The sequence below is a fragment of the Neofelis nebulosa genome, chromosome 2 (assembly GCF_028018385.1).
Source record: "Neofelis nebulosa isolate mNeoNeb1 chromosome 2, mNeoNeb1.pri, whole genome shotgun sequence".
NCBI lineage: Eukaryota > Metazoa > Chordata > Mammalia > Carnivora > Felidae > Neofelis > Neofelis nebulosa.
The window spans coordinates 196,580,047-196,602,306 of NC_080783.1; the positions used below are offsets into that span (position 1 = coordinate 196,580,047).

Sequence of the window (22,260 nt, forward strand, 5' to 3'; positions counted from 1 at the left end):
AATACTTGACCGGTACTCTTCAAACATGCCAAGGTCTTGGGAAAGCAAAGAAAGCCTGAGAAACTGACACAAATTAAAGACTGAGTAGATTCAGTGTCTCAGTGCTATGGAAGATGTGGACAGGATTCTGGACCAAGAGAAAAGGCATTGGTGAAAAGACTGGAGAAATCCGAATGAAGTCTTCCATTGGGCTAACAGTACTGTACCAATGTTGATTGCTTAGTCTGGATACATGTAGTATGGTTATGTAAGATGCTAATGTTAGAGGAAGCTGGGTGATGGGTCTACAGGAAATTTCTGTACTATCTTTGCAACTCTCTTCTCACTTCAAAATAAAAAGTCTTTCGAAAATCTCCCCAGCTGACAGTAACGTGCACCCAGAGTTGAGATACCTTGACCCTTCTCTTCCAGAAATCTCAGGGCAGATTTGACCCTCAATTGTAGTGGCGTATGATCTTGGCATATCTTCTGTAACAGTGTTCCCCAAATTTGGGGGCATGCTGGAACCATCTGAGGAGGTTTCAAAAATCCCAGTGCTCAGGCCACAAGAAGAAGAGCAAAAGTACCAGGCTTGGGCATCTAGTAAATGCTTTGATGTTTCCTTCATCCCCCTCCTGCCCCTCTTCCAGTGGGGTAGGAATCAGTGACTGCATATGCCCTCTGAGGAAGGTATTTGTGAGAAAGGTATCCTCTTGAGGAAGGATAGGTAGGATAACGGCTCCACAGAGATGTCCACATCTGAAACCTGGAAGCCCATGATTGTGTTATCTACCTTCCATGGCAAAAGAAAGTTTGCAGATGTGATTATGTTAAGGATTTGAGATGGGTGGATTATCCTGGGCTACCTGGGTGGACTTTATGTAATCACGTGGGTCACTGTAAGAGGAAGGCAGGAGTGTCAAAAGTTTGAGATGGAGATGTGGTGACAGATGCAGAGTATTAGATGCAGCACTGCTGGCTTTGAAGATGGAGAAAGAGACCACAAGCCAGGAAACGATGTGGCCAGGAGAAGTTGGGGAAGGCTAGCAAACAGATCCTCCCCTAGAGCTCCAGAGAGCACAGCCCTGTAGACACCTTGATCTTGGCCCATCGATACCCATTTTGGACCCCCATCCCCCAGGATTGTAAGACAATCTGTGTTGTTTCAGGCCACTAAATTTGTAGTGATTTGTTAAAGCAGCGAGAAGAAAGGAATATAGTATCTTTCTCATCCAGCTGATGGTCTGTAACATTTCCCGTGCTATTCTTAACCTCTGTTTGTGTTAATAAAGATGAAAAATTTATGCCACCGCTTATTGGATTAGTTGTGGGAGCAAGGAGCATGATCTACTCAATTTTACACACTCTTCTTCACTCGCTGACTCATTAAGTCACTAATTCACTCGTTTGCTTACCAATTAATTCACTCTTAGATTCTTTCAGTTCATTCACTCACTCATTCGCCACTCATGTATGTGCACACATGCGCATAGGCACACACACATCTCAATAAATAGCTGTGAGTTGCTGGAGCAGTGTGACTGATTCTCTGATGGCCACTTATAAAGCAGTAATTGAAGGACGGATATTGTCTTAGGAAAGGAGATGGTGGTAGAAAGAGGTATCTGAAATTTCCTGGAAGCCAGACTGGTGGGGAAGGCAGGGTTGTCAGCAGCTAGGCCTAGGCTCTTTGGCATTCACCTCATGCCAAGAACTGTTGCTCAATCACATGTGACCATAATATTTTAATAATAATGATGGTAATGCTTTAGGTATATCATTGCCAGAAAAGCCTAGAGAGAGAGATTAATTTTTCCAAGGCCACACAGCAACGAGTGGCAGAGCCAGGCCTCAGACTCTGGTTGGTTTGACTCTTAAGTCCATGTGTTTAGCCTCTACTGGGAGTCCCAGAACTCCTTGCCTGGGGCCAAGGAGAAGAGGAAGCCAGCAAGGAACAAGGCCAAGTATTGCAGAAGGAGGGCAGGTGGAAGGAGCATAAGGTATCTAAATCTCAACACTTAAGGGATTCTCTTAAATTCTCTTAAAAAGTGAGACTTTTCTCATTTGGGTTGGTGGATCTCTCATTCCAGATGGATCTGGTCAGTTTATCCACAGTTCGTAGAATGCCCTGAGTCGAGCAGGTAGACTGACCGGGGTCGCCCATAGAACCACACCGGCATGTGCAGGTAGGTCCACATGGAACGTGGGTCCACTACGGAGGACAAAGGCTGGTCAAAGCAGTGGACTAGTGAACAAGTAGACAGGAAATGGGACAGATGGTCAGGCACAAGAATGGGATCAGCGTGGTGGGGGTCAGGCATACCTGCTTACCTCTGGCAGGATACAAAAAGGGAGGAGAGGATGAGATCTAGAACAAGACCAGCTTTGGGGAGATAATGCCCACAGTGAGCTGTGGATACCTCTCACAGGCCTTGACAAAGCCACTCTCTTATACCACAGAGTAGGAAGAGTGGTCACTGATTTTTTTTTTTTTTTTACAGAATGTGTGTGTGCAGGGGAGGAGCAGAGGGAGAGGGACAGAGAGAATCTTAAACAGGCTCCACACCCAGCCTGGAGTCCAACACAGGGCTCCATGTCACAACCATGTGATCATGGCCTGAGCCGAAATCGAGAGTCAGACACTTAACCAACTGAGCCAGCAGGCACCCTGGTCCCTGATCTTTTTGTTCAGCCCCCTGCCTCTTTCAATCACAATGAACATCTTTCATTTTGTTTGCCTAGCAACAATCCCTCCCTCCCTTTGAGTGCATTCCTTCTTTTGGAGAACGGCCCCAAACAGGTCTAGGAGGGGTCCATTCCCTTGGCTCCAGGAGTGGGCACATAGGCCAGCTGGACTAATCAGAGGCTTCCAGTGGGCTTTTTCTAATTGGAAGGGAAGGGATCTCTGTATTGTTTCTGGAAGTGAAGGTGTGAGGGTGAATCGGAGCTGCTAAGGGAGGCCATGGTTCCAGACTTAAGCATCCGCCATTCGCAATAGAATGAAGCCAGCAGACAGAGCATAATAGAGATAGGGCACAAAGAGTGGGGCCTTGTGGCATCTGGGTCCCTGGGTCTAGTCATCCCTGGGGCCAGCTACAGCTTGACTACAGCAGCCAATAATTTCTTCTCTATTCCAGGCTGATTTGATCTGGATTTCTGCCATTTGAAACAAAAAGTATTACCCCAGATGTGATGGAGATGAGCTATACGGGAAGACAGGAACTCTCCTCTCCCCTGTTTGTCAATTCTCTGCTTCCTATCTCCTTCCTCTCCCCTCGACTTGCTTGTGCTCCACCGTACAAACAGTTGGACCTCTGGTTTGTTATTCAGAAAGTATACGTACAACACTGGCACATTGTGGGCCCTTAATAATAATAGTGAATGCACTTTGAGCACTTGCTATGTGCCGAGCACTGTACTGAGAGCTTTTATACCTGTTATCTCTCTTAAACCTCCTATCAGCTCTATGAGGTGGGTGCTATTGTTATCCTTAGCAAATAGATGGGGAAACTGAGACCCAAAGCAAGTCAATTACCTGCCCACAGTTAGACAGCTGGTAAGTTTAGATCTGAGCCCTGAACCCAGACAGGTGCTTCCTAGAGCCCATGTGCCTAATCTTACCCCAGACTGCTTTCTTTCATGGCCCTTTGCCCATCAGTCTCCCTTCCTGCATGGAGACATGCCATGATCAAGAATATGTGGCTGTTGTGTCTTGAAGCCTGAGCAGGAGTTTACCAGCATCACCACATCACCCTGAATCATCACAATGCACTGTGAGACACACACTGGGAAAGAGAGGCTCAGAGAGATGAAGCAGTCTCCCAGGGTCACACAGCCAATGGGTATGAAGGCAGCATCCAAATCCAGCAGCATCTTGACTAGGACCCCTTGTTCACCGGCCTACACATCCCTGAAATGTTTTAGGCCATACATCCTCTAGCCGACTGGAGGCTCATGCCCTCAGCCAGGGCTTCAGAGCTGCCAGGATCTCAAGCAGGGCTGGCTAGCTGCCTCCTGGAGGGGGAGGGGCACATCGATGATGCTCAGGCTCAGAATGGCAGCCGAGTGGCAGGCAGAGGCTGGCGTGGGAGGCTCATTGGTAAGCCATCTGCAAACGTTTCCTCTGGATGAGAAGTACTATCCAAATATAATCCCCAGAGGCCTCTGCAAGGTATAGATGGCTACCCTCCCTGGGAGGGGGACAGGTCCCTTCTCTAACTCATGACTGCCAGTGACAGGTGGAAGATGCACAAGGCTGAGAGAGCAGGAGCTGGTGGAGGTCAAGCTGGGGCTGCCCAAGGAGGAGGGAAGGTGGCTGCCACTTGGAATGGCTACCCTGGGTGCCACAGAGTGCCTTGTCCTTCCCCTTTCCCCTCCCCCCACCCACCCTCCTGCACTGTTCTATCACCAGAGTGGATGCAGGCATCCTTACTTCTCCAGGGAAACCTAGGCCAGGCTACTCTGAGGTCTGCTTAATCCCTGTGTGCTCTGGAAGGTAAGGTTCAAGGCACTGATAAGATCCCATCCCTTCTCCCTTCAGACCAAAGCATGAGAAGAAAATAGTTCACATTTGTGAGGCACTTGCTGTGTGTCAGGCACAGTCCTGGACACCTTATATATATACAAGTTCACAAGACCCCCATTGCACAGATTAGGAAACTGGGGCCCAGAGGTTTTGGCACATACCCACATTTACACAAGTAGAAAACAGCGGAATCCAGACTCAAATACAGGGCTGTGCTGATTCCAGAGGCCCGACCCTTAACCTTTGACCTCCCTAAACCCATTGCCTCTGTGTAGGGGAAAAAGACAGGTGATGACCCAGACAGGTGACATCTCCACCCAGGCAGAGACCTGAGGCAGGAAGGCGAGAGGGTCCAGGTAGAGTGTGAGTGTGCCTTGGTCCCCAGGCTCCCACGGCCTGCACCCCGTTTCTGGGCCAGGCCTGAAGGGGCAGGCTTTAACATCTTAGGGCATAGGACCATCAGGTCTCCAGGCCGGATCGCAGGTCTAACCTAGAGCAACAGAGGCACTGGCTGAGGGCAGGGGATGGCTGGCTAAGGCCAGCTAAGGGTTCAGCAGCAAGGCAGGGCAGAGACTGCTCTTCGATTCTGTCCCAATCAGACCGGAGCAGGAAGGGGAGTAGGACAACGAATGTATAAGGCACATCACGTGTTGTAAGAGCAATGAAGCAGGGGTGGCAGCGACAGAGGTGCAGACAACGACGCTGGGCCACTCCTTTGCCATATCTCCTTTGCAGGGCCCCTCTTCGGCAAAGCCAGTGCACGGTCCGATCAGCCGATTGGCCCTGCTTGGGTCACATGGCCACCCTGATCCAATCAGCTGCGGCCTGGGGGTCACGTGGTTCCGGCGGGAAGCCTCATCTTTTAAAGGCTTGTGGCTCTGCCTGATTTAGTCGCGGAGACAGAAAATGAGGGAGGCGGGCGTCCCCTGAAAGGTATTTGAGGACGGCCACCAGCCCCCTCGCCCAAAGCTTGGCCCCGGGCCGCACCTCCGTCTGCAAGACCCAGCGCCAATCTGCTCCGGGCAGCATCCTGAGCACAGCCTCTGTGCAGAGACAGGAGACGCCCCACGCTGCAGCCCTCCTGGGTCAGCCGCTGAGTCGGGAACGCAAGGAACAGACGTCCCAGGCCACTCCCAGACCTTCTCAAGGTGCCATCCCCAACACGCAAGCCCCAGGGGCGCTCACCCGCAGGTGTTGACAGCCGCATCCCAGGAGCCCTGCCCCTGGCGCTCCCGGCCTCAGATACACGCCCTCCAGGGAGCGGTGCTTCTGGAGGAAAAGCGTTTACCTGATGTAGTTTGTGTGGGTTCCCCGGAGCCAGCAATTAGCTGAGCAGGGAAGAGCCCTGATAATTTGTGGAGTTTATTGAGTTGCTTCTGGGGGGAGAAGGAACATTTGCCCACATTGATTACCAGACTTCGCTGATCCTGCCCTGGGGATATGTCAGGACGGGAAGAGTCCCCCAGAAAGGTACCAGCAGCTGCCAAGTGAATGGGGAACACAATGAGGGCTGAGGGACCAAGGGGCTGGGGCGGCCTGGCTTCGTCTTCGTGGGAAGCGGAGATGAAACCCAGCATGGCCTCAGAGGCTCTCCCTACTGTCTCCAGGCTCACCTGCTCGCCTGCCTTTCTCCCCACATATGCCCTCTTCTTTCACTGGCAGGATCTCATTCATTCGTTCGTTCATTCAGGCGTTCCTTCTTCTAGTGAGTGGTATTGACGGAGCCCTTTCCATGCATTAGTTTTCCATGCAAGGTACTGAGGAAAAAACTTAAGTAGTAAGAGATGGCTTTTGTCTTCAGAGAGCTCACAGTTTGGGGGGTGAGGCAGACCCCTGGACGATGCTTGGTGAGACAAGTACCAGGGTAGAGGAAGTGCAAAGAGTCACAGATACGCGGGGGCAGCCAACCAGATTCTCTGGAGCCAGTGGCTGTAAGATCCCACCTGAAGGTAAGGAAGTAGCTAGAAAAAGGATTGGGGGTGGATCAAAGGAGACGGAGAATTTGGCAAGGAGCTGACCCTCTGTCGAGAATGCTGTAGATGAGATCCATACATAGTGAACCTTTAGGCCTAGGAGTCCTCTGAAGTCCTCCTCAATTAGGATTTTAAGATTAGTTGATTCCCACTCTCCTGATAGCCAAGGGGATGTAATTAGAACAGATGCCCCACTATTGAAAGCAAGAGGCCGCCCTTCCTTCCTTCCTTCCTTCCTTCCTTCCTTCCTTCACAAAACACAGATAATAAAAGTGCTCAGCACTTAGCCCTCTCCACCAGAGCAGCTCCCTGGGGTGGCTGGCACTCCCACGGCCTTGCTAGATCTTCCTGACCGATGCCTTGTGGCACGTGAAGTGCCAGCTGCCTGCAGGCCATCTCCCACCCCCACCCTCAATGCCCATGCACCTCATGCTCCCACCAGCTGAGTCTTGCACTTTCTGAGAATCAGATGGGTCTGTTGCCAACTCTCTTGGTGCCAGTCATACTTGTTATTGTAATTATGTGATTTAAATTAAACATCACATAAGCTGATGAAATATGAGTGTGAAAGGAAATAGAGTTGCATCTATGGAAACTAAATTGAATGCTTTGGAATGACTCCATGAAGGAGAATCTCTAAAAAGAATTACTCCCTCAATATTAGGTGTGAGTGACTGAGACAGTTGCACCCCACTGGGTCAGTTCCATTGGGGCAGGGACCAAGTCCATCTTGCTCACTGCGGCCTCCCCAGTGCCCCACACAGAGCCTGGCACATTGTAGGTGCTCAATAAATATGTGTTGAGTGAACGTGCCGTAGAAGAGTTAAACATGGTGAGCAATGAACTGTGGGTGTAGTTTGTATAAGGCAGACAGTGTGGAGAACAAAACCGTGGTCAAAGGAAAGACCTTGGTCCTACATTAAATGGATTGACGAGTAAATGTGCATTTAGGTATTTGCACACTATAGTGAAATGCTTTAGCTGTGTGTGTGTTCTTATGCCCTCCTCACAAATTACTTTTTACCAACCAACTATGTCATCTTCAAGGCTTCAAGGTGTTAGTAAATGTTTCTGTAAAGGGTGAGATAAATAATTTGGGCGTTGCGGGTTACAGTGTCTGTCACAGCTACTCGACTCTGCCGTTGCAGCATAAAAGCAGACAAATGTAAATGAATGATCATGGTTGTGATCCAATAAAACTTTATCTACAAAAACAGACAGCAAGCTCTAGTTTGCCAACCCCTGTTCTAAGGAATTGATTTGTTCTTTGTGCCAGGCACTGTGTTGTGTTGCTAGACATATCAAGATAAAGGAAATCCTGTCCCAGCTTTTACAGAGCCTGGCTTCTAGTTGAGAGATGGTTGTGAGTTGGTGTATTGGCATGATGGTAAGGGCTTGAGCATGGTGCAAAGGGGTCACAGTGAAGGCAAATGCTTCTCCCATGGGGGCAGGGAAAGAGAGATGTGGAAAGAATGAGACATTTGGTTAGGTGTATGTGATGGGTGATATTTCCCCAGGTAGTCAGGTGGGGTGACAGGAAAGGACACTGCAGATAGAGGGAGTAGCATATGCAAAGGCATGGAGACATGGAAGAAGCTGGAGCTCGAAGTGGGTGTCACTGGAGAGGGAAGGCATGAAAAAGTCTAGATTTTATGATATTGGAGCTGGTGGGCCTCTGCTTCTGGGTTTCCAGCAAGGCAGGAACTTGGGAAGATCTCCCCACAGAGTACAGAGATGGACTGGGGGCAGAGGACAGATCAGAAGGCTGACTCAGTAGTCCAGGTGAGGATGACAAGGTTGTGAGGCCCAGAAGACTTGGCCATGGAGGGCAGGAACAGGAGGAGTTAAGAATGATGCTTGGGTTGGGTGACCAGGAGGATGGTGTGGATTATGGGGAGAAAGAACACTGGGGAGCTAGACTGATTGGCAGAAGCTTGGGTTTGTTCAAACAAGCCCCCAAACATCCAGGTAGGTTGCTGGGATTTGAATCTTCATACCGTGGCTCAGCTGCTCAGAGCTGCCTGAACAAGTGAGGTGGGTAGGCACTGCTGAGAACCGGGACCTTGAGATGTCTTTCCAAAGACAAGTCTAAAGACTCAGGGACTCTGGCAGTCCATATCCAAAAGGGAACTTCATTCATCCTGGGCATTTGCCCGATTCCAGGAAAGTGTGTAACATCCTGGGTTTGTCTAAGGAAAAACATTTGTTTTGACATAGCAAGAATCCTAGGTATTTGGCTAAGGAAAACTGATACTGAAATCATTGGTGATGAGAATGGGTGTGTCAGGGCTGAGTCAATAAAGTCTCACTTCAGAAATGAGAGGTGGCTTGGGCGGGGGAAGTGGGAATCGGTTTCCAGCAAAGGCCTTGGTGTCCTTTGCTCAGTACCATCAAGGCATCCAGAGGGTTTCCCTGGTTGCATCGTGGTGCCCTCTCCATCCCCCAAAAAGGAAAGCAGATGGCAGGTGGGGAAGGAAGAGAGTTTGGGAGTGGGGATAAAGTGGCCAGCACCTCCTATATTTCACATTCTCCCCAGCCACCTTTGTGGTTGGAAGGATGGTTTTTGTCCGACCCTAGGATGCAAAGAGTCTTCAACCCTGAGTCAAATCCAGGCTGTGCACATAGCTTAGCTAAGAGATAAAGCCCATAGGAGCTGCTCTGGAACACAGAAAGAAGCCAGATGCCACTGCCTGAGGAGTGGTGGCTGGGCAGAGAAGGGGACATTACAGTGGAATCTGGTAGATGTCAGGCTTTGCAAAGACTTCCCATATCCAGGGAACAAGTGGGAGTGGCACCCACTGGCAAGCACAGCGCCTTTTATACAATGTGTGCTTGGTGAGTAAATGAATGAGTAAATGTTCTCCCGAGGATGTCAGTTTTCAGGAATACTGAAATCTAAGGCAGAATCTTCTAGTACTCCCCCTCAGATTACAGGTAGGCAGTGATTCCTTGCAGACTCACTGTTTTCATCTCTGCGCCCCAACATCCTAACTGTAGAAGAAGCTTCTTAAGAAGAAATGCTTTCCATGAAGTCTGCTCTGAGCTGTCCTATTACCAAGAGAAGAACTTAGAGCTTTCTGGAGGGGAATTCAAAGCCACTTTTCCCATAATCAACTACATGCATTAAAGGGAGCGTTTGTTTTTTTGTTCTCCCCAAGCCAGATTCCATTAATGAAGCCCCATTTAACGGAAGTCAATTTACCAAAAAGAAAAAAAAATTGAGTGTAATTGCTTAAATACATTTTATGCTGTACTGCAATAGCAATTTCCTGGGCGAACTTGGAATTCCCAAGGCCCCCCAGAGTGAAGTTAATGTGGACAGAAAGGTTTGGAGGGGAGAATCTCTCTTTGTGTTTCTCTCCTTTAATTATGATTCTAAGAGGGAGCAGAATTAAAGAGGATCCTGGGGGGAAGCGGGAGGGGAAGAAAAGAAACAGAATGGAATTCAGCCTAAACCGTTCCACCGCCTTCCTTCATGCTTGCATGTATGTGGCAGTATACAACACAGTGGCTGAGTACATAGGCTCAGAGTGGAGTGGTTTGAGTTTGACTGCCACCTCTGCCATTTCATGGCTGTGTGACCTTGAACAAGCTTCTTAACCTCTCTGTGCAGTCAGATGGTACAATGGGAAAGGGCAGACAGAGCAACAAGTACAAAGACACAGAAGCACAAAAAAGCAATGTGTGTTCCACTACAAGTAAGGTCTTCTGTTTGATTGGAGATGGTGTGTGTGTGTGTGTGTGTGTGTGTGTGTGTGTGTGTGTTTGCACATTTACACGTGTGCTCAGGGAAGGAAGGCAGGCAGGAGTCAGACCAGGAAGACTTCACTAAGAAGGTGACATTTGATCAAGAACTTAGAGGAACTGAGGAGGTGAGCCACATGGACGTCTGGGAGAAGAGCCAGCTAGCAGGTAGAGAGAATGTCAAGTGCAAAGGCCCTGAGGCCAAAAGAGGTCTGGCCAGCTTTGAACCGCAAGGAGACCTGTGTGACTGGAGCAGAAAAAATAGAGATGAGGAGAGGGGGAGGTAAGAGAGGTGAGAACACACTGGCTTTTTTAAAGCCTGAGGCCACAGTAAGGTCTTACTCTAAGGATAGAAGCCACTGGAGATTTGTTTTTAATGAACTCTGTTCAGGTCTAATTTACACAAAATAAAATTACCCATTTTTTTCAATGTTTATTTACTTTTGAGAGAGAGAGAGAGAGAGCCAGAGCATGGGTTGGGGAGGGGCAGAGAGAGAGGGAGACACAGAATCTGAAGCAGGCTCCAGGCTCTGAGCTGGCAGCACAGAGCCCGATGCGGGGCTCAAACTCACGAACTGCGAGATCATGACCTGAGCCTAAGTCAGACACTCAATTGACTGAGCCACCCAGGCATCCCTAAAATTACCCATTTTAAATGTTTTCAGAGCTTTGACCAACATGTACTTCCCACATAACCACCATCTCCTTCAAAATACAGAACATTCCCATGACCCCAGGAGGTTCCCCTGGGGATCCCCACCTGTACCTCTCACCCCCAGCTCTGGCATCTACTAATCTGCTTTCTCTTCCTATCGATGAGTCTTTTCCAGGGTTTCGTATAAATGGAACCGTACAGTATATACTTTTTAATCACCCAATATAATGCTTCTGATAGCTCCCTGTGTTGTCGTGTGTGTCAGTGATGTTGGAGAGTTTCCAGTGGGGCACGGCACCATCTCAGTGGCAGAGTCTGATGTGATGACTCCAACATGTAAGCCCCCAATTATGGGATAGTTGCCAGGAAAACTCTCACATATGCGTTTACGTCCAAGGAGGCAGGAGCAGAACAGAGTAAAGATGTGTAGGCAACACAGGGCCCCAAGAGTTTAAGCCTTGGGGGTGAAGAGTTACCAGGAGTCCTCAGGGTGGGTAAAGGTGTGGGAGAGATGGACAACAGGTGTCCCTCAGAGCTTCTCCAGGCTGCACGCTTGGGGCTAAAGCAGATACTGGGACTGGAGAAGCCTCACTGGCTTCCACTTACCATAGTCGTGATCATGACTTCTCATCCTGCTCTGGGACCCCGGCACCCTCCCCACATCCCATTTTGCAATAAACATCCTTTGGTTCTGAATTATTCAGGTAAATTCTCCCTATTTCTACTTCCCTTATGTAAATAGTCCCCAAGCTTTGTCATTGATACAGATTTGAACTTGGCCTGGGGGGGAAAAAAACCCACAATACTGTTTGTGGCTCCTTAGAAAACTTCAGTGACTCAGACTGTAATAAACTATTTTAAATGGGATCTGGTGAAATACAGTAATTGGTTTCTATAATAGCTCTTACCAATGGTAATATGGGTTATATTATTAGAATTTGGTGTGTGTCAGCATTTTCATTACAGTAAAAACTCAGTTTTGCAGGGTATGAAGCTCCTTGGTTATTTCCTTTGTTTAATACACATTTATGGGCACCCACCATGCTGGGTCTCTTCCATTTGCCCCCTCCAGATCCTCTCCCCAACCTTTTCCACTCTGTTCCATATCTAGGAAGACTTAGCTATAGGGCTGTATCAATATGCTCCTTTGCTTCTGGCTTCTGATTGGGATAAATCAACAGAAGCATCAGTAGGAGGTTGGAGGAGGGGAAAGAGGAGAGTGAGTTCTGGGTTTGCATTTCTTTGCCCCCTCCTAGTGGGACTTAAATGCCCAAGATCTAGGTCCTGTGTGGTGACCCTCTGCATGCAGCCTTCTTTTTCAGGGATAATCATTTCCTCTCCAGGCTCCTAAGTGGTAACAAGCAACAGCCTACTGCCCCATCCCTGGTGGTTTCCCCACTTTTTTGATAAAGAGTCCATTCATTGAACTCCTGGAATTATTCTCCTATGACTATGCCATCTGCTTTCTGTTGGAATCCTGATTTGCCTGCTTTGTACCAACCATGGTGCTAGATGCTTGGTACAAGGACGAAGAATAAAAATGACAAAGAATAAAATAGCAGCTGCCATTTACCAAAAGCTCTCTATTTCCCAGGGACCATGCTAAGGCCTTTTTTTGTGTATATCATCTCATTTAATCTTTGCAACTCTTTGAGGGAATGGTTATTATTGTCCCCATTTTACAAAGTCACAGAGAGTTGAAGTAATTTTTGTAAGATAACGCAGCTCATCCCTCCAGAGCCCGGTCTTCTTCACCATCAGACTACAATGCCCTCCTTGAGGAGTTACCTTAGGGAGACACCCACCTAGATGATGAATCATAGGTGCTGTGGCATCACAGAGGAGGAAAAGGAAAATGACGTTTCTTGAGCTAATGTGTGTCAGATACTGGGCTAGGTTCTTTGCCCATAGGTAGGTCTCACATTTATTCCCACAGACGCTTCAGGCTGGGCTTAGTATTCTCATTTTCAGAAAGGTTCAGTAACAAGTCCTAGGTCACACTGGTACTAAGTGGTAGAGCCTAGATCTGAACCCAAATCTGTGTGGCTTCCAAGCCAAGGAGAGTAGGAAAGGCTTGCCCCAGGATGTGATGTTTGAGGGCTTCCTGAAGTCCTCTCAGGCAACATGGGTGGTGCAGGAGAGAGGGCTCTGGGTGGGTGCATTCCAGGCAGAAAAGGCAAAAATGTTGTAAAGGACAAAGCATGCATGCTTAGGAGATGTCTTCGATAGGGTGTCCCCGCAGGGGTGGGAGCAGGCAGGAGGGAGGTGTGAGGCTGCCGGGGGGCAGGGGGCAGGCATCGCTATGCTTTGTACCTGATTCTTATGTGGGGAGGAAAAGAGGGAAGACACCAGTGCACAGGCCAGCTCAGAGGCTGTGGGGTAGAGGAGGGAAGACAGAGGGGATTCCTGGGGTGCAGAGAACAAGTACAAGGAGGGGGGCTTCACAGCTTAGCCTGAGTGTGGTGGAGAGGGCCAGCACTGAGCAGAGACTCTTTCTAGCAGGGGAAAAGGTGGAAAACTTGAAAGGCTATTCTTGTGTAGGCACTAGGAAGCTCCTGTGCTCCAGGAGGAAGGGTTTGGTGGACTTGGAAGTTGGCTCAAGATGGCAGTTGGTCAAGAGGCTGGGGTAGTGACCAGTGATGGCAGGAGAGATCCTGGTACCCCACCCCCTGGGCTGGACTGGCTGGAATCCAGAAGAAGCTAATTTAAGGGAGGGGGAACAGACCTAGCACGGATGGGGAGGCGTCTTATGGACGCAACAGGAATAGGGGAAGAGCCAGAGGAGACCCGGGGCCCAAGGAGTGACCTTAGAATGGGTTCTCACAGCACTGAAGGGCCATACTGCCTGAAGTGCCTTTCTATGGACCCCTTGGGGGGTCTGCGGGGCTCACTAGGGGTAGCTGGTCCTGTACCTGGGGGTTGTAGGCTGGACTTTTGCTGGGGGATCAGGGTCTTGGGTACAGGTGGGTATGTGGACATCTGCTGGGAAGCCTGGGCCTCTCTTCTGCCTGTGGTCTATTGCCCAAGGGAGTGACACTTGTCAACATCCCTGGTGGGAGGAGGGGGTGGGCCTCTGCTCCTGGCCTGAAGGATCCACTGTCTGCACAGCATCTCAAGGCCCCTGGGAGAGCCTGCCGAAGCCGCTCAGGCCCCAGGTTTCTGGAGGGCGGCCTGGGTGGCCCAGCCCTTCCCTCCTGCCCCAGGCCTGGGCAGAGGCCCTAGCACCATGGGAAGTGGGGACAATGGATGCTGGCCCCTGCCTCACCGCTATTCCCGCCCACTTGGTGTCCCCCCAGGTTCACCGGAGCCAGCCTCCCGGCCCCCGTCATCAGCAGCAAGAACTGGCTGCGGCTGCACTTCACCTCTGACGGCAACCACCGGCAGCGTGGCTTCAGCGCCCAATACCAAGGTAGGCGGGGACTGCCGAGCCTCCTCAGCGGGCCGCAGAGATGAGTCCCGGGGAGCTCATCCTGTCCCCAGACTGGGTCCAGCCTGACTGCAGGGAGGACATACGTCTCTTGTCCTGTTCTAATTTGCAACCCGGGGCCTCCACATCAGCAGCTCTACACCTGCCATGGTGGCCGGCTGCCCGAGACAGTGATGCTGCCCCGAGCTGCCCCTCCCCAGGCTCCTCTTCGAGCCAGACTCGTCATAGTAGTTACTACCGAGTGCCTTTGAAGAGCCAGGCTATGTGCTGGGCACTTGACAAATGTCGTCTCATTTATCCCCCATCATTCCAGAGTAAATGCCATCACTGTCCCCATTTTATGGGCAGGGAAGTAGAGGCTTGGAGAAAATAAGCCAGTTTCCCAAGGCCATCTGAACTCCTGCCTTTTGACTCCAGAGCCCAAGCTCTTAACCGGGAGAGTTTAGCCTACGCTGGTGTAAAGTGGGAGAGGAGCCATATTCCAGCTCTGTTTTGTGTTAGTGTTACATAGAACACGACTGTATTGGCACACCCACGGGCAGAGGGGCTGCAGGAGTGCTGGAGCTTAGGGGTTCAAATCTGCGAAGAGCTGCCTGGCAGCAAGGGATCAGACCAGGAATGGCAGGTGGAAATTGCAGGCAAGCAGATTTGCGCTCCAATCCTGAAGAATTTGCAAACCCAAGGCAGGGAGCTCTTGGGCACTGGAGGAGATCCAGAGTCCACTTGATGTATGGGAGCGGATGAGGGCATCCCTCTCAACCTTGAGTTTACTCGAAGTACACAAAATTTATAAACACCAAGGGTGGGCTTTATAACTTGCTCATTAAGCCCTTAACTACTACCATTTATAGGCTGATGTTGGTTCTGACTGATTCAACAGCAAACTTGTATTGCACACCTATTAAGCATAAGGCCCTGGGGAATTAAAGGAGGGGTGAGTTTGTGTCCTGAGTGAGTGAGTGAGTGAGGAGTGAGGCATATTGGTAGTGTGCACAGAATGGGACAAAGTAGGCCTGATAAAAAGCAAGAAGTGTCTTCCCACGAGGGTGTGCTGGGGTAGGAGCACCGATTCTCAGGGTGGAGCGGGGTGGCTGGCCCCCTCCAACCCCACCTCGCAGGCTGTGGTTCTGGACAGCACCAGCGCATCACTCACCTGGGTGGGGCAGGGGCAGAGTGGAGCCCCTGCCATGAGGCCAGGCTTTCAGCAGGAAACTAGGATAAGAGCAACACTGCAACTAGAAACATTACCTTTAGAATCTGAACCTTTCATAAACAGCCTCCTTTCCTCAGCCACCTTTGAAATATTCACAAAATAAACATAAAAACAGAGTGGCTGGGTGGCTCAGTGGGTTGAGCATCCGACTCTTGGTTGCAGCTCAGGTCATGATCCCGGGGTCGTGGTGTCGAGCCCTGAATCGGACTCCGTGCTGTGCAGTTTCTCACAGAATCTCCTCTAAGTCTCTCTCTCTCTCTCTCTCTCTCTCTCTTCCTCTGCCACATGCACATGCTCTCTCTTTCTTAAACAAACAAATAAATAAAAATGAAGTAAAAAAAAAAAAAAAAAAACGAAATCAAAAACCAACCTGTTCTGGCGAGCCTCACAAAGCCTCACTCTGAGAGCTTTCCTGGAGGCATTTTTCCACTGCCGATGTTGGGCTTCTGTGAGTGAAGCCCCTGCCTGGATCTTTTCATTGTATTTTCCAAAATAGAAAAGCAGAGATGAGTGTCATCAGTACGTCTGATTAAGTAGGTGCCAGTGTTTCTACTGTTTCAGGTTCCTGAGGGCCTGTTTGCCATGGTCATAGGCCACAGCGTAAGGCCAGGCAGTGGGCAAAGAGAACCCAGACACGGCAGACTGTAGATCAGCACGCTTGCTGTGCACCAGGCCCTGTACTGGGCACTGTCCACACTGCCCCCATGTGGGCCTCCCCACAGCACAGTGACAAATGTGTTTTTGATTCCCACGTTTTGGGACACCTGGGTGGCTCAGTCGGTTAAATGTCTGACTCTTGATTTTCAGCTCAGGTCATGAGATCATGGTTCGTGAGATCGATCCCCAAGTCAGGCTCTGTACTTGGAGTCTGCTTGGGATTCTCTCTCAGTCTCTCTCTCTCTCTCTCTCTTTCTGCCCACATGCATGTGTGTGTGCTTGCTCTCTCTCTCTCTCTCTCTCAAAATAAACATTAAAAAAAATACATTTTAATTCCCACGTTTCCGCTGAAGCAGCTGAGGCTCAGAGAGGTTGTGTAATAAGCCCAACACACACAGATCACACAGGCTGTAAGTGGGGAAGCTTGAATTCATTCACAGGCTCATGTGAGTTTTCTGCAAACCCAGAGGGCCATCTCTTAATGGTGTTTTGAGTGCCTTATCTTTCCTATTCAACTGGTGGCTTTTCAACTATGTTTTGTTAATCTCATCCCACTGTAAAGAAGTACATTTTCTATCACAACCCAGTCCTCACATCTATCTATAGAACTAAAAGGAAAATGTCACCAAGTGGTATTTATCCTTACTAAGCGTGATGCACCCTGAAAACTTCCAATTTTTAATGTTAACTGCAACCTGTAAATTAATTTCACAAGGCTATAGCAGGGAAAAACCCACAATCTGAAAACCTGCTTTACTTACGAACTTCTCAAGAGGAGGCCCTATCCTGTCCTCTCTCTGTGTCCCTTAATACAGCCCCAAACGAGGTTGTACATTCATATGTGTCAGTGTTTACAGAGGGCTTTCTAGGTTTCAAGCACTTGGCGTTTATTACTTTATTTAGCACTAACAGCAAGTGTGTGAAGGAGGAACTACCCTTGGCCCCATTTTACAGATGAGGAACCAGGGTTTCAGAGAGGACTCCTGACCAGCTCCAGGTCTCATCGACGTAGTGTGGGAGGCAGACTTGCACCCCGGCAGTATTCGTCTGCAGCTGGCGTGCTTATATACGGGGGCTTAGATATTGTGTTAATAAGTGATTTTACTCTGGGAACTTCTTTTTCTAGTCTTCACCATACTGAGGGCACATAGTGCAAAGCGCATACAGTAATCATTTAGTAACTCAACTGAGGACTCAAGCAGGGTTCCTTGACCTCAGCACTATTGACTTAGTGGTGTGGGTAGTTCTCTGTTGTGGGGGGGTCATCCAGACCATTTGGGGATGTTTAGCGGCATCCCTGGCCTCCATCCACGAGCTGCTAGATGCCAATAGCATTTCCCCACAACACATGTAGTCATGATAACCAGAAAGTTTCCCCATGTTGCCAAATGATCCCTGCATACAAAACCACCCCCATTGAGAACCACTGCCCTGAAGGAAAGGAAACTTTGGAATGACTACAATAATCAAAGTTTTTCAGCTTGTAAATACAGCACAAAAGCATGGCAGAGATAGCTTTTAGTCAGGGGACTAGCAGGAGATAGAAGGCATACTGCCTGGCTTTCACCGAAGAGGGTTTAGTGATGGGACCCTTTACAAAGGATAGGATGGAATTAAGGAACACGCAGGGATGATGAGGCCCTCGGGCACCACGCAGCAGGGAGGGCTTTGCCACAACTGGGAAAGGGCCAGAGGGAGTTGAAAAGGCACTACCTGGCAGAACTGAGGAGCCTGACCACTGCCAACCCACTGCAGGAAGAGGGGGCCAGGAGTCAGTAACCAGAGCAGGGAGAGAGGGCCAGAATCAGTAACCAGAGCAGAATGAGGAAGCCAGAATCAGTAACCAGAGCAGGAAGAGGAGGCCAGAATCAGTAACCTGATCTCTCTCTTTTCCCTCTCCCTCAAGTCTGCTGTGCCTCCCATCTGCCAACCCAAAAGGAGCCAGGAATAAGGAGCAGAGTCCTTGCTGTGTGGGCCTGCTGTGTGCCCTGGGAGACTATGAGCCTTCCCAGCGGGACTCCTTGCCATAGCAGTCCACAGAGGTCAGGCTTCTGGCACAGAGCAGGCCAGAGAGGTGTGAGGACTGGACCTGGGGAAACAGCAGCACAGGGTCAGTCTTAACGGCGCTCAGCTTTATGGCATTAGAGTCTCAAGTGATTTATGGCACTTCAGAGCTAATAATTACAACCCCCGAACTGTATCGGTGGACAGTTCTTTTCTCAGAAAACAAATCATAAGTTGAACAAATAAACAAATAACCTGAAGCACGGTGCATTCCATTCCTGTCTCCGTCCGGTCAGAATTTAGGGCTATTCCTGGACACACACGATCTTAACTACGACTACAGGGAACCAGGGCATCAGGGCTCTAGTGTGACTGTGCCTCAAGCCGGCTGTCAGAAAGCAGGTGAGCGTGTTGAATTTAACAAGCACTCTTGTGTGACACCAGTACCATGTGGAAGAAGAGAAAGGTGGACATGGCCAGGCCACGCTCTGCTCTCAAGGAGGACAAAGCAGGACAAGTTAAAGAGAGGAACAGGCATAAATCTAGAAGTTGTGGGCAGCAAGATAAGAGCTATAATTGAGGCCCAGTGAAGGGTTCTAGGATAAGACATAAAGGAGCAATTAGTTTTGCTGGAAGCACTTAAAGAAGTCAAAAAAAAATGTAGCGGTGACATCAGTATGGGCCTTGGAGAGATGCCACGCAGACCATGAGGAGCAGTTCAGGTAGAACGGAGGCAAGAGAATATGAAAGCGCTGAGTCTCAGGAACCCCAGACACCTGTGTGCGTCTAGAGCGGAGTTGGTCAAGTACAGCCTGCAGGCCAGATGCAGCCATCTGTTTTTAAAGATTGAAGCAGAAAATCAGAAGAAGAATATTTCATGACACATGACAACTGTATGAAATGCACATTTCAGCGTCGGTAAATAAAGGTTTATGGAACACAGCCTCATTCACGTACGAATTGTCTGTAGACACAGTAGTGCTGGCAGGCCAGAGTTGGGCAGCCTGCAGCTGAGACAGATGGCCCACAGCCTAATACACCTGCTCCCAGGCCTTTCAATGAAAACATGTGCCGACTGAGCACGAAGCCTGCTATTCAGGACACAGGTCAGCAGTGAGGGCAGGGGGTTCTGGGGTCAGAGAGGGAGGCAGGGGTCACACTGTGAAAAGCTGCCCTGAAGACAGGGGATCAGAAGTCTTGAGCAAGAGGGAGATGTGATCACATTTTATTTTAGGAAGATCTTTCATTGCTCTCAGATGAAAATGAGAGGACAATTAAGAGGCTTTGAGAATTTGGAGACTACAAGGATCCAGGGTTTAGGCAGAGGCAGAGGGAGACCAAAAGAGGCCTTCCCATGGTCACTTTCCTGGACTCGTTAGATCCAGGAGTGACAGGGGTGGAGGAAGGAGGCAGAGGACTCAGGCCTGAACCTTTGGTTTCTAGCCTGAGTGAGCGGGTAAAAAAATGAGGCTATTAACCAAGGTGGTATAGGGCAGAGGCAGAAGAGAGTGGATTTGCTTGGGACAAGTTGATTCTGGGACTGTTGGCATTTCAGGGGCGGGGTGGGGGGGCTGTCTAGTAGGAAGCTGGCTGGTCTGTCAGTCTGTAGCTCAGACAAGGGTCTGTGCTGGAGAGAGAGATGTGAAGATTCAAGGCAGCATGGAGTCAGAGGCCACCGATCCCCTGTCTGGGCACGAGACCTCCTCATAACGATTGTAACTTGAGAGAGGCAAGCCCAAAAGAGTGGTTTGAAAAGTGAGTTCCTTGGAGGCCAGAGGGGTTCTCCCAGCAGCTCTTTTGATAGGGACTGTGTGGGTGGGGCCCCGGGTTCACCCCCCACACCACCAATGTTAACCAGAGCCATTGCTCTTTGATTTGTTTTGCGTAGTAAACATTTACCTAAGAGCGTAATCATAGGCTCCTGCACCAGAAGTGTTTGGCAACCGCAGAAATCACAGTTGCTTCCAGTTCTGGGAGACCACTGAGGTTATGTAATCAATCCTTCTGCCTCCGGGCGAGGGCTATTTTCAGTCCTTCTCAGAGCGTTAATTGCTTTCCTGCTTTCTCTTTAAGCCTACAAGGAACGGCAGTGAGAAGAGCCTTTCTTAAGTGCCCCCAGTGGTCAATGATCACAACTGGTGAGGGTCTTCCCTGGCAGAGAGGGCAGCACACTGCACTGTTGCCCTGCTGGTCTGCAGAGAGGGAATAATATTAACCCCACGGGCCTACTGGCGATTAAAAGGAGACCCTGTCGCAATATCCGGCACATGGCAGGTACACAGGAAATGGAACCCTAAGCCTCAGACTCCACCAGTCACCAGTCTCCCTGTTATATGGGGAAGCCCTTGTGCAGTGAGAGATTGAGCTGGCGGGTCTGGCTTCTCAGACTTGGGATCTTTGCTGCCACTCTGAGGTGACGGTCATTGTCGACTGCCTGCCCCCCCCCCCCACCCTTCAGCCAAATCCTAGCCCTACTCTGCTGTCCCTCCCACTGCCTATCTTGTCAAGTTAACTCTGGTAACCAGCAGTTGGGAGATATTCCACAGTAAGAGAATCGGCCCTTCTGCTTTCTAGAAGTCCAACTCCAGATCTTAATTGTCTGCAGAATAAACTTGTCCATTGGAAACCAATTTGCATTTATCGAGATGCTTTTTGTAGTAACAAACCAAAGCTTCTGTTTTCCACATGAACTTGTCTTTTTCTTGCTTGTGACTGAGTTGTAGTCTCAGACCAGAGCAGAAGTGCCTCAGGCAGCCTGTGGTCCACGCTGAGACTCTTCCGTCCTATTCCTGTCCACCAACTAAGCTGCTAAACCATTGCTAGCCTCATTTTTTAGGTTCTGTGCCTCCAGGGCCCCTGAACAAATCACAGGGTTGTTGCTACCAGGCTCAGGAGCCCAGAGCTTGGGGTCTATGAAGCCAAGCTTCTAAATTCAGTCAAAATGAGCCTGAACTGAAAACATCCTGAACATAAAATACGGCACCCCTCACCTCACCTGCTTTCAAGCGTAACTACTTCCTTTGCCAGGAAATGAATCCAAAGCACATATTCTTCTAACAGTTGGTCATTCATCCACTCAGTCATCAGATTCTTCAAGGGAACTGTCTGTGTGCTGGCCTCTGTCAGTCACAGAACGTAGACATAGGAGTTCGGGGGACAAATAGCTGGGAGAACAGGACATGATGTTGCAGTGTGATACAGGTTTCAACACACGTCTGAACCAAGTCTTGTGAGGGCAGTGACTTCTCCTCAAGGTGTAGACACAACCACAGAGAGGAGATGGCTGTTGACTCAGGCCTTTACCAATGAGAGGTAGCCACACAGAGAAGAGGGGAAAAGATGTGCCAGGTAGAGAAAACGGCATTGCCAAGGCCACTGAAACCAACAACCGATGGCCATAGGGATTCCTTTAAACATCTTTCTTCTGGTCGTTTTCTCCAGCTGGCTTCTCAGAAGTTGCTTGTGAAGACCACCCTGCAGCCCATTAACAATGGCAAAGCACTATTCTAGAAATTAGAACATGCCCCTGCCTGCCACCTACCATGCTGGGGTCCTTTTCTTCTTCAGGAAATCTAGTGGCCATGAGTTTTGCTGTGATTAACCAAGAGACCACACCAGCAGCAGCCAACAAAGTACTTCTTAGAACCTTTAGTTGCTTTGTACATCTTACAACCCGTGGCTGCACTGATGAAAACATCACCCAGCATAGTGCATAACCAGCTTCTGAGGAACTGTGCATAATTCTCGTAACTATCCATAATCTTTCAACACCTGCATTCTTGGCAGTGGTCACTGCTGGAATTTTGAGTGTTCTTTCATTGTTCCTGTAGCAATTTTTTGCTCTTCATTAGCGGGAGCAGTGAATTCAAGCCTAGAAGGCACCAAAGCAAAGCACCCAGGTGGTGCCTTTTTCAGCAGCAGGTCTTGTATCATCCAGTGCACCTGTGACTATTTCTCTTCCTTCCCTTCCATGTCCCTTTTCCCGGCAGCCTTCAGCACAGCTATGCCATCTGAAGCAAAAGCCAGGTGTCCCTTGAACTTTTCTTTTCCATGGTCACCAGTAGTGATTCCTTGAACATTTCT

General features: G+C 49.4%; 1 protein-coding gene across 1 annotated transcript in view; it reads left to right on the forward strand.

The window, feature by feature from the left end:
• CSMD2 (CUB and Sushi multiple domains 2) overlaps positions 1–22,260 on the forward strand; it is a 600,568-nt gene that overhangs the window by 268,821 nt on the left and 309,487 nt on the right. Inside the window, 1 exon segment of the mRNA XM_058718151.1 lies at positions 14,173–14,285. Coding sequence (XP_058574134.1) covers positions 14,173–14,285 — 113 coding nt within the window.